This window comes from Leuciscus leuciscus, assembly GCF_965113295.1.
Source record: "Leuciscus leuciscus genome assembly, chromosome: 22".
Lineage (NCBI taxonomy): Eukaryota > Metazoa > Chordata > Actinopteri > Cypriniformes > Leuciscidae > Leuciscus > Leuciscus leuciscus.
In genome coordinates, this window is record NC_138746.1 from 17,091,176 (window position 1) to 17,107,652 (window position 16,477).

General features: G+C 40.8%; 1 protein-coding gene across 10 annotated transcripts in view; it reads left to right on the forward strand.

Moving 5' to 3' along the window:
• zmiz1a (zinc finger, MIZ-type containing 1a) overlaps positions 1 to 16,477 on the forward strand; it is a 133,318-nt gene that overhangs the window by 109,557 nt on the left and 7,284 nt on the right. For 5 of the 10 annotated variants that reach the window (XM_082153141.1, XM_082153143.1, XM_082153144.1 and 2 more), the window contains 13 exons: positions 1,833 to 1,868; positions 9,821 to 9,956; positions 10,582 to 10,696; positions 10,792 to 11,009; positions 11,337 to 11,532; positions 11,625 to 11,915; positions 11,994 to 12,176; positions 12,897 to 12,965; positions 13,102 to 13,270; positions 13,600 to 13,741; positions 14,455 to 14,665; positions 14,932 to 15,037; positions 15,144 to 15,304. In XM_082153141.1, coding sequence (XP_082009267.1) covers positions 1,833 to 1,868; positions 9,821 to 9,956; positions 10,582 to 10,696; positions 10,792 to 11,009; positions 11,337 to 11,532; positions 11,625 to 11,915; positions 11,994 to 12,176; positions 12,897 to 12,965; positions 13,102 to 13,270; positions 13,600 to 13,741; positions 14,455 to 14,665; positions 14,932 to 15,037; positions 15,144 to 15,304 — 2,033 coding nt within the window. The remainder of the gene's footprint in view (positions 1 to 1,832; positions 1,869 to 9,820; positions 9,957 to 10,581; positions 10,697 to 10,791; positions 11,010 to 11,336; positions 11,533 to 11,624; positions 11,916 to 11,993; positions 12,177 to 12,896; positions 12,966 to 13,101; positions 13,271 to 13,599; positions 13,742 to 14,454; positions 14,666 to 14,931; positions 15,038 to 15,143; positions 15,305 to 16,477) is intronic. The other 5 variants (XM_082153145.1, XM_082153146.1, XM_082153147.1 and 2 more) reach the window with 1 other exon arrangement.

A 16,477-nucleotide genomic window follows, 5' to 3' on the forward strand; every position in this document is an offset into this window, starting at 1 on the left:
TACTTGAGGCACAGTGTTTTTGTCAGTCCTTTGGCGTTTTAATGCGAGCCTGGCGACAGCTTGGCTCCAGCCAGTTACATGGAGCAGCTCTTGCTCTTCACCGGCTACTGTAGGTGGCGAGTGCATGTTGTAAATCATCGGATGGGAGAAAAGTCTTTTGCATTGCATTCAAGGTTTTGTTCTATGGGCCGTAGGGGTCGATTTGAAAGGGGAATGAACGTGGGAATTTTTGAAAGTGGGGGGATGTGTGCTTGCTGTGCCCCTGCTGTTTGTATATTTAGAAAGCTGGCTTCATCTCTTGTGTTTCTAGAGCACTGTCTGCGTCTAGGCACAATCCCTAGATATTTATAGTAAGTAGTTGTTTCTTGTAACTGCTACAGGGTGGCAGTTAAAGCATCGTAAGGATAATATACTGCTGGAGCAAAGTCTACGGGTTCCTGTGAAGTTTTGTTAAAGCTCTCGGCCTCTGCTGATGGGGAAATAAAATGCAGTTTGCTGTAATGAGGATCCTGCTGTTCATGTGTGAAACTTCCTCCTCACTGGTGAGGAGCTTTTAATAGCTCGGTGCTCTTTGCCCATGTGTCGTTTGTGTTTGGTGGAATTGCTTTATTTAAACATGCAGATGTTGTGCTAATGTTTTGGGATAGGCTATAAATGAAAAAACAAGTTAAAATGTATTAAATGGATATATAGAATAGTAACTGTTTTATTAATGGGTCAAGTGTAAATAGCAAAAAGGCATTCAGTTGTTTTAAAGTAGCAGTAAAGACAAGATTGCCATTTCAAAAAACTTTCTATTCATCAAAGAAACCTGGGAAAGTATGATATTTCCACAATAATATTAAGCAGACAACTGTTTTCACCATTGTTAAGCTTCTTGAGCACCAAATCAGCCTATTATAATTATCTCTGAAGGATCATGTGACACTGAAGACTGGAGTAATGATGCTGAATATTCAGCTTTGCCATCACAGGAAGAAATTACATTTGAAAATATATTTAAATAAAAAAGTTATTTTAAATGGTTCTATTTATAAGTTTTCTGTTAAAAAAAAAATGAATGTGAATAAGGATATAAACTAACAGCTAAGATTGCTGCACATAGGATTATCATCATCTAAATCATCACAACAACAGTTTTAACCATCTGCATCTGAACTGTCTTGTCACAAGGACCTGTTTTAAAGTACAACAGAAATGTTCCATTAGTAATATAGGGTAGTCAGAGTCTATAGGAAAAAATGTAGTTGATATGCAAAATGCTTGTTAATATGACTAATTTGATATTTAGATGTTTCCTCATACAGTGACAAGTCTGTTAGTCATATGAAGCATCGTCAAGATTTATGCATATTTATCATAACTGTAATTAAAATGATGTGTCATATATTCTGTGGTGTATTTTTAACATATTTCGATTTGTAGATGTTGGAATGTCGTGTTAGGGTTTTAGAATTCAAAAGATTCAAATACTGTTTGTTAATACTTAAAAAAATGTATCAGCGCAATAATTTTATTAGTGATAATATTATTGTGATGGACCAAAATTCGTATACAATTCTTTTGATTTGCTCAGCTTGAAATTTCTGACAAATGTGCAAGCACCTGGAATATTTCAGCGAATGCATTGATTTTAGAGCATTTCTTCCTCTAAGATGAGAAGTCAGTATATCGCACAGCAGACCAAAACAGAACCAGGGTCCCGTTAAGTCCCATCAATTCAACCAGGACATCAGCTCACCCATTGATGATGTCAACTCTGCTTACTAATACTATCTTGTCTTAATATTGCTTTGCCCCCTTGAGTAAAATGTTGAATTTGAACCCTACAGAAACCACCACCTGCAGGAGATGTCAGAGTGACACAGGTACTCTTCTGTGTTCTAGCATTGTTTGGCTTGTGAAACACATCTAGTGGAGAGCTCTCTCTCTCTCTCTCTCTCTATCTCTCTCTCTCTCTTCATCGTCACCCTGGGCATTCATTCTGTTTTCTTTTTTTATTCATTTGTACGCAGTCACAGGAGATGAATCACAGTGACGCAGACGCTTTTGATGTGCTTCCTTTGTTGCGGGGTGTGTGTGTATGTGGGGGGTCATCGGCTTCTGACTGAGCATCCATACCTGTTTCACAGACGCATGGGCTGCACTGTCATCTCAGATTATCCCGGGATTTTCTCCCGTCATCTATTGCGCAGGCACTGTAGGATTCCAGCCCTGGTTTCCAGCTTTTTTCCCAGACTGTGCAGCTCATTGAACAGGAATGACGTCCCATTTTTGTGGTATTTTATGTTCAAAACACAGCCTTCATCCATATGTCACTCACTTCTGGAGCTGCCCTTTGTCGTGTGCCGGTCTTTCTGTCAGCTCTTCCCCGTTTCATCGCTGTCATTCATTTCCATTTTAGCCGAATCTGTAGCGACAATGCACTGTGCCGTGTGCTTCAAAATCCTTTCCAATTCAAAAGAGCATCAAGCTGTTTTGATTCTCTCAAACACACAGCAGAAAGTCAGCAAGCACACATTGTGCGGATGTTACTGCACTGTAGGAAGCGCATTACGTCTGTCACTGACAGAAACAGACACCGACATGTGATCGTTTATGAGAACATAAATATGAGAAAATGAGAAATATCAGTTTCATCTGTTTGAGCAGCTCTTTTGTGGTTGTTTGTGTAAGTGTGTGTGTGTGTGTGTGTGTGTGTGTGTGTGTGTGTGTGTTTGTTGTGCTGGAGAGAGTCCAGAGTGGTTACGTCACACGGTGTGAGCAGTGGTCACTTTGTGGCCTGTTAGCCTCAGTTAGGGGTTAATAAGTCCTACGTGTGTGTGTGTGTGTGTGTGTGTGTGTTTAGACTGCACACACTCTGGCCTTAATTAATATGTGAGCCTCTCGTACGTGAGGACCTGCCCTGTGTCATTAGTTAATAGTAGTGCGCTGCTTGAGCACATGCCTGCTGTACTGCCGGCCATTGAGCACTAAGGGAACTGTTTTATAGACCTCACCAAGCCACAATCACATCAGCAGTGGATCAACGTCCCTCTTAGCAGGCCCAGACAGCATTCGCTGGCATTTTTAAATATTTTTTTTGGCACTGGGGGGAAATTTTGGAATTTTGTTGAATTGATTTGGATGGTGGAATTCTGTCTAAATTAGGCAGCAAAGTGTAGATATGGCTAAAATAGTCAATTAAAAAAAGGTTAAACTCTTAAAATAATTACTTGGCTTTAAGAATTTTGGCTCTGGCATATAGCTTCCTTGTTATACACCTTGCGTTTTTCTTGTCTCTTCTTGTGTACCCATAACAAGTGTGCATTTTTCTGGCTTGTGTGTGGCGGTATTACACAAATCTCTCTATGAAGACTGTTGGGAAGTTCTCATTTAAGCTGCTTACACTCACTGGGAAAGACCTGCATTTACAGATTGAAGTATTTAGGATGGATGAATTGAGGAGGAATTTGTACAAATTTGGCTGAGGGACCCAGTATTTTCAAATAAACTGGTTATATGCGACTTAAGCTATATAATTTATAATCATGCTCTTTTTTCATTTTGTTGCATAAAAGACTAAATTATTGCATAACTGATAGTTTGTCATTCTAGTTATCAGTAAAAATATCTCTTAACTTTCTCTATAGTGTTCTCCATTGGACAGTATTTGCTGTTGGGTTTCTGTTTTATTGCTTTTATAGGTCAGGTAAGGTGATATGATAGTCTCAGTGAGGTGATGATGAAGGGCAGACACAGTATGGTCATGTGGAAGGCAGGGTTGCTTATTTTCACTGAGTGTTCCAGGAAGGTCAGTCGGCATGTCTGCCAATTCACTGTGGCATCTGTCTGATACTCCCACAGATTGAGGGAGAGGGTGAAAGAAAATGTCTCTGAGGACGTTTGAAAATATGGCTTGTGTGATGTATTCCAGCCACATTTACTTTCTAGACATACTCATTGGGTTTGAAATCTTCCCACTTTCCAAAGCTGCACTAGCTAAATATCCAATGCATTCTGTGAATCAGAAGTGGGCAAGACATAGATTGTGTAATTCTTTTAGTGGGGTTTGGCCTTTGGCAGGTTAACAGATATTTAACTTCACCAAACATTAGCTCAGTTCCATGTCCTATTGAGCTGCCTACCTAGCATTTTGGAGCATAATGGGTTTAAAGGATCATTTAAAGCATCTTATTCTGCCTTATAAGATACCTCATTTTGCCAAAATTAAGGCAAGTATGCATCCTTAATGGAAAAGATGATCATTAAATGAATTGCCACAAGCTCAGTGGAAAAACTCCAAGAAGGTGAATGAGAGTAATATGAAATATGCTTATATTCCATTCAAAACTGAAGTTTATCGATAAAATAAATACATTATTAGACAGAATTGTGTGTACAGTGCATGTTTTTGCACATTCGATTTTAGCTTAGCAACATGCTAACGCAAAACAACAAGCTAAAACTTTGTGCAGAGTGCTATTTGTGTAGATGTCCTGCCTATGTAGAGTGCCCAAATCAGTCACTTATGAGGTTCCATTTCAATTGGGATGCTGTCTGTGTAGGTAGTAGGACAGCATGGCAGCTCACTAGGTTTTTGGAACAGACCCTTTGATTAAACAGTAACGTTTCTGCTTGATTTTGTCCATTTTGACCCAACTCCCTTGTTCTAACCTCCATTTACTGACATCCAATTTTTATTAGCAACATCTGAATAAAAAAGCTCATAATTTAAGCCACAAAACTGGGCGAGAAATGAGAGTTTGGTCGAGTTTGGATTCTGGCAGAGATGAAGCAGCCAACCTTAGAAGGAACGATGGGCAAACATTCTTGGGGCAGCCTCAGAGGTGATTTGTGTTACCGGGGGTGACCTGGCTTCCCTACACACCGGATCATTTGGGGATTTACCCCGGTCAGTTATTCAAAGCCCACTAAACCTGCTTGAAGAGCCTCTTCTCTAGACAATGAGCAGACAGGGAGGAGGGTGGGTTTGTGTAGTGTCTGTCTCTCTCCTCTGTTTTGCCAGAAGTCTGTAGAGCCACAGGCTGTTGTCCCCTCAGTAAGATGGTTTCTGCTGCAGTCTGGCACCTTTATGAACGGCATAACATGGCTAGTATGAGTCACATATCTTACATTTCTAGCAAATGTGGCGGTCTGCTCACTTGGAGTGCTGTCTTTTTAAAAGAGTGACACAATTATCTAGCTATTGCAATTATTATTGGTTGTACTTAGGATGTTGGGATTTTAAAGAGAGGTTATATTTGTGATTTTTTTTTCCCCCCCTTCTTTTAAATAATCTCCCTCTCTCTCTCTCTCTCTCTATGTATATATATTCTATATATATGTGTGTGTGTGTATATATAGAACCGCCCACCTTTTCTTCAGAAAATTTATTTATATTAACATTTATAAAGTGTTTTATGATGACACAATATGACACTGTAACACATTAATTTGTAAACACTGTTAATGTCTTTGTTCTCACTCTGAAATTACTTTTTACACAGTGTTTAACAACAGTTGTTGCAGCTGCCGTGTTGTGGTGAAAAATGGCACACAAAGTAGGCCTATGCAAAGTCTCAGACTGTATTAGATTCTGGCTGGTGTAAGCAAACCTCAGTTTTAGTGTCTGGCATGGCTTTCTGAGAGCTGTGCTCTGTCGGTACTCATCTCTTCCTGCTGGGATCACTGCCTGGTGCACACCGCCGTGAGCCAGCCCTGCCACCATAATGCCCGCTGACATAGACCCAACACACAGCCATGCCACTGAAATGGCCATTGCCACAGACCCAGCAAAGAGCTACAGTAGCATACTGCCAACTTAACACTCAACACAACCCTTTCTGGAGCAGGTGTCTGGCAATGTGAGCAGGTCTAAATGAGGGAAGGTAGACAGATGAAAGGAAAATGGAGACAGAGAGGCGTTTTAATACAGGGAATGAAAGAGAAATGTGATTAATGCTGATTTACTGGTGAGTAGGGATGCATGATATCATTTGTTTGAGAAACTTTTTGGTACTCACTGCTATTGTTTGTTATTTGTTCTAATGTACAGTGGGATGTATGATTTAAGGACAGCATGACTGTTTCACAAAAAAACTTCATACAAATATAAATAATAATTGAAAAATGAAAAAATTAAAGTATAAATAAATATGTAAATAATAAAATGTATGATTATGACCTTTAACGGTAAACATTTGACTAAAGCTCCTCTGTTTTTCTGCATGTGCGCTTGCGCAGTTTTCTACTTGTAAAACAGGAACTTCACGCGGATGCAAATTATTTGTCATTAGTCTCTGAATTTGTCCAGTCTTATATTGAGTATATAAGCTCAATATTGGATCAAAATCAGTGCATCCCTTCTTATGAGAGAGATTCCGATACAGTAAATACTGTGCACTAATATGACAACACAGCCCTGTGGGTAGCGTTGGAGGTGATGATGTTTGCGGGAGAAACCGTGTAGCTGTATTCAGCTAGGTGAGAGAGATATTGTAACGCTGCTGGAAGGTGCCGTGTTGATTAGGTTGTTTTTCCATGAGTTTACTGGATGAATTGCAGGCAGGAGAGCTCTAGTCTTTGTTACGTGTGGGAGGCATGCTAGGCGGGGAACATCAGTTGAAAATTGGCAGGCGGCGTCTGGCTGTAACCTGTCATATGAGCTCTAAGTTGGTCTTTTGTGAGAAAATAGCAGTTGCCAGCATGCAGAGGTAGTGATTTAGCTGGCCGATAAGCTCTCTGTAATGGCAGGGTAGAATAATTCTCATTGAAGTAGGTGGGTGATTCCAGCCTCCTGCTCCAATCCTGCTGGGACGGCTTTCACGCCTGTCGCAGAGAGGTGAGAAGCGTTCTCTTTGAAACAGACCCCTTTGATATATTTACACAAACGCGTTTTTCTCACTGTAATTGTGTGTTTGAACTTGGAAGGGAAACTTGGACTCATCTTAAAGCAGTTTCTTGGAAGTACTCCAGTTAGGATTCAGTAATGCATTAAGGGTCCTTGAATTTTATTCTAAAATGGTTATTAATGCATGCATTAAATGACTTATGTCACACTAATGCAAATGAAAACTGTCATTTACTCAATTACTTCGAAACCTGCTTTAAACCTGCTTGACTTTGTCTTTCTTAGACCACAAAGGGAAATGTTAGGCTGGATATTCACACTTTTCATTTCCAAACAATAAAAGTGAATAGCAACCAAACAAAATCACCATAAAGCATAAAAAAATTACATTACATTACAGTCAATATTTCCCTCCACCTTAACTCCCATATCTCATTTGTTTTAAATATGTACATTCTACTAAACCAGTGTTTCTCAACTGGTGAGGCACGACCCAAAAGTGGGTCGCAAGGCCTTTTTTGAGTGGGTTTCTAAATATTTTTCTGATGTGATACTTTTATTTTGAAAGACGTGCGTGAAAGCTGTTGGCTCCTCTGTCAGACGCAGTTTAAGTAAAATGTGCCTGAGAAAACTGCATTGCCTGATTCAGTATCTTCTGTCAGATGAGATGTTGTCAGTCTGTGTGTTAGTGTCATTATTCCAACATTATTTCCGTTACTAACTTGTTACTAAATAAACTCTCTCACCACCTTTACAGTACTGTTAGACTTTATAGTGTGTTTGTAGTGCGTGCGCTGTTTAATTGCGTGTGCAAATTGTGTGTGTGTGTGTGTGTGTGTTAACCATTTTTTAAAAATATATTAGTGTGGTTCAAATTTTTTAAAAATTGGATCGCGGCTTAATGACCATGGGAAATTTTGGGTCCCATGGCCAAACCAGTTGAGAAGCACTGCACTAAACAACTCCTTTTTTGTTTTTGTGTCACATAATAAATAAATTCATACAGGTTTGGAATGACATGAGGGCAAATAAAAGATTTTTAGTTGAACTATCCCTAAAGTGCAATCTGTGGTAAATAAGACTGAGGAGTGTGTGTTGTAGTGTTCTTCATGAGCTTGTGTGCCCGTTTACATTCCCCCAGCAATAAAGGCGCTGGAGACAGCTGAGCAGTCTTCATAGTCATTACTGGCTGATCGATTTAGAGAGGAAAGAGCCAAGACAGACGTCTGTCTCTCTGCACCAGACTCAGAGAGAGAGAGAGAGACATTCTGGACTCTTGACACCACCCTCTCTGTTCAAATAGCCGTAGCAGGGTTTTTTTTACTCATCTACTGTCTGTGAAGTAGATTTAGAGAAGAAAGAGGGGTATTGTTCCATGTATGAACTCGTCTTAGGGGAAAGAGAATATTTTATAAGGTCCCTTGTAGAATCTGTTTGATGGCAAAGGAAGACTAGAGGTGCAGCACCACTGAAACAGTTCCTGGCTTTTGTTCTTGTTCTCTCGGCGTGTGATTCAGTTTTTTAGAGAATATTTTTTTCCTACTTGTCCTCTATGTGCAGCTCTGAGTCATTCTATGAAACAGGCACCTTTTTTGTGTTGGAATGGGGATTTTTTTTTTTTAAGTACATTGTATGATTTTAAATATTCTTTCAGACAAAGAACGTCTTCAAGTGATGATAATTGCATTGTACCATCTCAAGTTAAAATATTGTTTTGAGATATTCTGAACTTGTGAGTTGTGACATTGGGAATGTGATGAGGTGGAACATTTCAAATGAAAAAACCTCTCCCTGCATATCCTCCTTATAATATTTACAAAAATATACAAAATAATCACATGAAATATCTTTTAATACAATACATTTGTAATTCATTTTTTAACAAATATGCTTACATTTATAAAACACTTCATTGCAGTTGTTTGTGTTTAGTGCACTTGATCAGATGTTGTGGACACAAATGGTACTCTTGTCATGGAATGACTCAGCTAGTAGTGAATATCTATCTAAATAGTGTCAGTTGGAAAGTATGAGGACCGTTTGTATGAAGAGCACTTAAATGCAGTGTGTTTTAGCCGTATGCGGCATGTAGAATCGGTTAGACTAGAATCTGGCTACGTGCCAGCTGCTGCCATCCCGAAACCGACTCCATCACCATGGTGAGAGGCTTGTTTTGTTAGCCCTCTCAGGAGTAAAGTGCTGCCAGGACACATCACAGGCATGATTCACCAACCTCAGCACTGATTCTCATCTCCCATTTCTCGCTCTTTCTCTCCCCGCCTTCATCATCCTACCTTCACGCGAGTGGAAGACAGGTCTTCTGTAGTAGGATCACTGCTTAATGTGCACTGCAGATGAAAAGCATATGATCCTATGAGAAGCACACTGACAAGCTATTATAGAGGATCCCAAGCATGCTTGTACCTGTACTGTGATTGTAGTGTCCTCTAGTGGTAAAGACATGAACTGATTAAGACACTTTTGGCACCATTATAACCATTGCTTATACTGGGGGTTAGACATTTGAACAAACCCCCTAGCCTTAAAAATATGGAAATTTGAACATTAACGATACTTCAAATTGTGCTACTCGTTAAGTACAGATGTGCTCGTGATAAGGCTGATCACTTAGAAAAGTATTATGATTTACACTAAAACTGGTGTAAAATTCCATAGACTTGGATTAATGAGCTTGTTCGACTTGGATCACCAAGAACACTCAAGCTACTTCAATGCAACACACTGAAAAGCCAGTCAGAACTATTCAGAGGCCAAGTACCGAACTTTGCTGCAGTGTGTACATGGCCAGAAACTACATAGCAACACCATGGCATCCAATCTAGCATCATGGCGATGAGTTTTGCTCCTGCTAAATAGCAATCTGAAGATAAAATAAGGAATATTGCTGTTAAGCTAAAAGGTGATTTGTCTCTCTGCCAAAGATCTTTCCTGATCTCTCTTTCTCTTTGTTTGTCTCTTTTTCTCCAGCACTCCTGTCGTCCTGGTGCGAGGAGCTGGGACGGCTGCTTTTGTTACGACATCAGAAGAATCGTCAGAGTGAACCACAGGGCAAAGTACCCTTGCAGCCACCCATGAACTCTATGAAGCCCTCGCTCTCACATGGGTCAGTACCCAGACAAAACTCTGCTCTACAGATAACCCGATGCTCACTGATGCTGTTATAAGCACTGTTGAAAACTCTCAGTAGTCTCACCCCTTCTGCTTTCCCAGAATTTCCTCTTGAAATGAAGTCCTAGTGCACTCATCCAGCAAAGAATTATTTGTTTTTATGTGGCATGTGATCTTGAAGACTAGGCTTTTCCAAGAAGCCATTGACCAAGCTTTCAATAACAGCCATGTAAACATGATGACATCACCACAAAGCTGTGCTGTTGAAATTTGTTATCGTAACATTCCAAACAACGACAGATAAAACATGATAACGTAACTTTACTCTCTAGGTACGTCAGCTAGAGTTTGATCGATTGCCAGAGAAAACGTTACCGTGCTGGAGAGGGTGTGAGGCTGAGGAAATTCACTAGCTAAGTGATGTTTTATAGAACATTTTGTGCTCTAGGGCTGGTGATTGGCCTCTCTCGCAAACATTACAGCTTGATTTTCATGGAAAAACAAATGTTCTGTAGTCAGGAGGGAGCGTTTTCTCTATCAGGCTGTGTCGGAGTCAACTCTTTCTCAATGCGTCTTTGATGCCACTGATCTCACATTACTGTTTGAATACTGTTTTGTAGTGATGGGTCCTTTCCATATGACAGCGTTCCCTGGCAACAAAACACTAACCAGGCCCCGGGCTCGCTGTCAGTGGTTACAACGGTGTGGGGAGTTACCAATACCTCACAAAGTCAGGTGAGTCACACTCACACATATAGTCTCACTGTATGAAAACAGTAACATTGATAGCGATAACATTGATCTTTTAACCAATGTTGCTTTTGATCTAGGTATTGGGTAACCCCATGGCCAATACCAACAATCCCATGAATCCTGGAGGCAATGCACTAGGGTCGGGTATGTCAGCCAACAACCCAGGGATCAACTCACCTCAGTTCCCTGGCCAACAACAACAGTTTTCAGCCAAAGCGGGATCCAACCAGGCCTACATGCAGCAAAGCATGTATGGTCGTCCAGGGCACCCGGGAGGAGGCGGCTTTGGTGCAAGGTAATGTTTCAAGACGTTTCAAGCATTAGAGAGTTCCAGACAGGATGATGGGAAGCTGTTTGACAGAGTTGCTTTGCATCACTCTGGGAGATTCAATAAGCTATAGAAGTCTCCCATTAGTGATACTTGACACACGGTTTTTAAGCCAACACTCAGTTCAAGGATGTTTTTCTCGAAAAAAGATGATATCACCTTCTTGCTGTGCCAAGTGCAAATCCAGGAACGATATATGTGGCGTTCCAACAGTTTTATTCCAATAAATTGACATTTCTGTCTCTGTCAGTTGTGATTATAGACGTTTATGTGATGTGTATTCCTTCTACTCAGTTACCCGGGCGGGCCGAATGCGGCTGGTGGTATAGGCATGCCCCCTCATACACGACCACCTTCTGATTTCACCCAACCTGCTGCTGCCGCCGCCGCTGCTGCCGTCGCTGCTGCTGCCGCCACAGCAACAGCCACTGCCACAGCAACCGTAGCTGCCCTGCAAGAGACCAACAAAGACATGAACCAGTACAACCAGGTTGGTCTCCCTCTGGTTTTGGATCCTTACCCTACCCTGGATTTTTAACGAGTCCACTAACTCATCTGAAATTCCGCTGGCCTTCTCCACAGGTCTGCTCCTCTTTTCAGATGGGGCCAACGCAAGGGTACAACAGCCAGTTCATGAACCAGCCAGGGCCCCGCGGCCCCCCGTCCATGGCAGGAGGCATGAACCCAGCTGGTATGGGAGGTGGCATGAATAGCTCCAACATGAGCGGCCCACCTATGGGCATGAACCAGCCCAGAGGCCCAGGGATGGTACCCTTCGGTGGCCACGGGCAGAGGATGCCCCAACAGGGTTACCCAGGACCCAGACCTCAGTCTATGCCCATGCAGGGCACTAAGAGGCCCTATCCAGGAGAGGCAAGACATTATTACTTTCAGCAGACATACTGTATTTACTATTTCTGTTGGTGAACTAATTTTTTTTTTCTTTCACAGCCTAATTATGGAGGCCAGCAGTTTGGACCCAATGGCCAGTTTCCCAACCAGCAAGGGCAGTACCCTAACCCAAACGCTTCTAGACCCCTTGCGTCACCCAATTACCCTGGGCAGAGGATGCCAGGACAACAGAGCTCGGGCCAGTACCCCCCAACAGGGGTAGCCATGGGTCAATACTATAAGGTGAATTCATATTGTTTGGATTTTACAGTCTTAGTAGACACAATTTTCTTGAGGAAATTGTTTAATTCAGCTGATTTTTTTTGAAAAAGCCACATTCAATTCAAATTTGTGGTGAAAGAAAGTAGCGACAGACCTTTCTTCCATTTTGTGATGTACATCTGAGTGTAATGGATTATTGAAAAAGAAAGAATGTAGTGTGGGAAATTGGTTCTGTGCGTCCAGTTGTTGATTCGATTTTCAGATGTGGGCATTGCACTCAAAAGTGATTCAGTTGAGTTTGCATTCGATTATAAGAAAGGGCGGAGTTTAACTGGAGTAAATGATTGAAGAAGTCCAGCATATGTCTTCAGAGAGGAGTCTGTCGTTTTGGTTAAAAATTACGAGGTCAAATTTAGTTTTTTTTGGACACATTTTCACAATAATATCTATAACATGCCTTTACAAAATAGATAAGGGTGAATTTTTTATTTCATCCTAACTTGAGTTTTTATCGAAGATATACTTGTTATCTATGTTATCTAGGATTAAATGTTAATATCTTTGATTAGATTTTGTCTGTTTTTTTAGCTGAAAATATTCATTGAAACAGTCATGGAAAACAGTTTTAGTACTGTTGTTTGCCTCACTGTTCATATTTATTTTTGCTAGTTAAGAGAAAAGAAATATTATATTAATAGCAGTTATCTTGCTTTTAATACTCTATGCTCTTTCCTATTTCAGCAAGAACCGTTCAATGGTCAGAACACCAATTTCTCTGCAGGTGGTTATGGGTATAATCAAGGAAATGGGGTAGGTGGTGAAACTATTGTGTGTGTTTAAATACACAAATATGTGTAATCATCTTCCATTTGTACTATATAATATGTACAGATGTGCTCTATATTTAGCGATTGTATTCAGTAATCATATGTCTCTTTGGCTAAAGCCTCCTCGGCAGGTGGTGAACTATCCACACTCACCGGTTCCTGGGAACCCCACGCCACCCATGACTCCAGGAAGTAGTATCCCTCCATACTTGTCGCCTAATCAGGATGTCAAGCCCCCGTTTCCTCCAGACATGAAGCCAAGCTTGACGTCTCTTCCTCCGCCTCCTAGTGAGTCTCGCAAAGAAACCACACATACAACCGTTATATTGCATTGATCTCCACTCTTTCTGTATTACATGCTCGGTCACAGTCTATCAGAATAAACCCCTGAGAACCCTTTGATCCGCCACCTGCAGCTGAGTAGAGAAAAAGTCCCATTGCACATTTGTCTGAGATTCATGTATTTTTCACATCCACTCAGAGCTCATTCATAATAAATATGCTTTGGTGGGAAAGGGTGAAACTAGGTGAAGAGAAAGCCAAACTTGAAAGCATTGATACTCTAGTCTACATGGGAAGACTATGAATCCATCTAATCTCAATATTTGTTCCCATAGCCAACCCCAACGAGGAACTTCGCCTAACGTTCCCCGTGAGGGACGGAGTGGTCCTGGAGCCCTTCAGATTAGAGCACAACCTAGCCGTCAGTAACCACGTCTTCCACCTGCGCCCCTCCGTCCACCAGACGCTCATGTGGAGGTACGTGATGTGTGCATGTTACTGCCATAAACTGTGCAGGCTCTTATATGTCTCCCTCATTACACCCTCATGTTGTTCCAAACCCATATGATTTTTCTTTCTGCATGGAACACAAAAGTAGTTTATCAGATCTTTTCGATACAATACAGACTTAAATGTTGGTCTTTTACTCAAAGCTATCGTATAACTTCAGAACATCCAATGCTGATTAAAAGTTTGGGGTTGGAAATATTTTTTTTTTATGTTTTTGAAAAGTCTCATGCTTACCAAGGCTGCATTTATTTGATCACAAATACAGTAAAAACTTAAAATAATTCATTAAACATATTTTGAAATGTTTTTATTCATGTGATGCAAAGCTGAATTTTCAGCAGTCATTACTTCTGCTCCTTCAGAAATAATTCAAATATGCTGATGTGATGCTCGAGAAACATTTCTTATCAATGTTGCAAGCTCTTGTGCTGTTTCATATTTTTGTGGAAACTATTATATTAAACTATGATTTTATATATATATAGATATAATATAGCATTTGAGTCATGGTCGACTGGTGAAGTTCTTTTTTGGGTGTTGTTTTGTCATGTTTTGGAGTTTGACAGCTTCTGGTCGCCATTCACTTTCATTAAATGGAATATAATAGCATTGGAACGTCATGAGGACATTTTGGGAGAACTATTCCATTAACAGTAGAACCTTCTCTGCATGTCCTTCAGATCGGATCTGGAGCTGCAGTTTAAGTGCTATCATCACGAGGACCGACAAATGAACACCAATTGGCCCGCATCCGTCCAAGTCAGCGTCAATGCCACCCCCCTCACTATTGAGAGGGGCGACAATAAGACATCCCACAAACCCCTGCACCTAAAGCATGTGTGTCAACCAGGAAGAAACACCATACAGATTACGGTCACAGCCTGCTGTTGTGTGAGTATTCCTCCGCTGCCATTCAGTAATCTATAGTCTCATTTAACGGCCATGTCGGAGAGCTGTTATACAGCATGTGATATGAAATCAGATAACACTGATTTGAAGCAGCTTCTGTTCTCTGCGTTCCCACTACATTTGCTGGTATCAGTGTTATGCTTCCCTGTCTGTAAGCTGAACGGTTCAGATAGTGTATCATGTGAGGGATATTGTGAGGTGAAGATGCTTGCTATCGGGTTGTTACATGTTCGTGCGTCTTGTTGCAGTCGCACTTGTTCGTGCTGCAGCTGGTCCACAGGCCGTCGGTGAGATCGGTCCTGCAGGGTCTCCTGAAGAAGAGGCTCCTTCCTGCCGAACACTGCATTACCAAAAGTAAGTAGATGCTTCATTCTTTGGAATCCGCTGAAGTCTGTCACTCTGTATTATCATCTTCATCAATCCCTAATCTTTGCAATGTCTCTTGTCTGTTTTCCTGCAGTTAAAAGAAACTTCAGTAGTGTAGCAGCGTCCTCTGGGAATGCCACACTAAATGGAGAGGATGGAGTAGAGCAGACAGCCATCAAAGTGTCCCTCAAGTGTCCAATCACATTCCGACGGATCCAGCTCCCTGCTAGGGGACATGACTGTAAACATGTGCAGGTAGTGTTTCTCTTCATGTTCTTAATCATGTCCTAAGTCTTCTTTTTTTTGTCTTGTTTTTTCAATAAAACAACATCGAGAAATTGAAAGATACATTTCCTGTATTCAAATGATATTAGACTCCAAAAAATGTCTGTCAGCCAAACCCCTTTGACATTAAAGTTTTACTTTTTAGCCACGCACACACTGTAAAGTTTCAGGAGTGACAACCACATTTAAATGCAAGAGTAAGTCCCCTAAATTATCGTTCCGTGTGTGTACAGAACATGACTCACTCCCAAAACTGCAATGATGGACAACATAGCAACGTTCTGGCATCTCGCGTGTTTGGTATCCGCTATTCAGACAAAATAGTGTTTTGCTTATGATTGGAAAGGCTGCTTCACAGAGCGTGCTCTTGCAGTGTTGCCATTACATCTTAAGCGTTTTTGGGCTTCGAGTTTAAGTTTGGCTCATAAAGTGATCAAGTTTACGGAGTTATTAAAGTGAGCAGGTGCAGGTCGTGATATTTTGGTATTATTTTCAGCATAAAGCATTTGGATGTATTTAAGTTTATTGCTTGCTTGTTCGTATTCGCTGTTTTTATAGCAAGATCTGGCAACACTTTTATTTTATTTAATTTTTTGTCGAATACCATCCATATTGAAATTAAATTAGATTTGTCAGAGGACTGCTGAGTTTGCTGAAAAACAGTACTAAGGTTTTACTAAGGTTGTGTGAGAAAAACACAGACACGGCAGATTCGGACAGGATTAAAATCATAAAGTACACCTGTGAAACACAAATTTCTCCAACATCCACCATGAAAACGTCCCATCCGAATAGGGCTAATGTAACAAATTTGCATAACGCCAGCCTATGGTCTTCATTGGTTGCCCGCGAACGACGTCTACTTTGACCCGTCCTCAAACGCTGTTGTTGTAGCCGAGGCCTGGAAGAGTTTGGTTGTCATGTCGAGAATGTCGAGAGCTGTTTTCTGCAAATCCACTTTGCATGCACATAAAAACTATGAAGTCTCACACTGGAATTGATACTGAAATTAATGATATTAAAATGTATTTTGACCTTGGATGCATGCAGACCTATTGTATGAGACCTAGACTGAGAATTAGAAACCTTTAAAATAGCATAATAGGGGCACTTTAAGTTAATGTTTTTTAAGTTCAATAATTT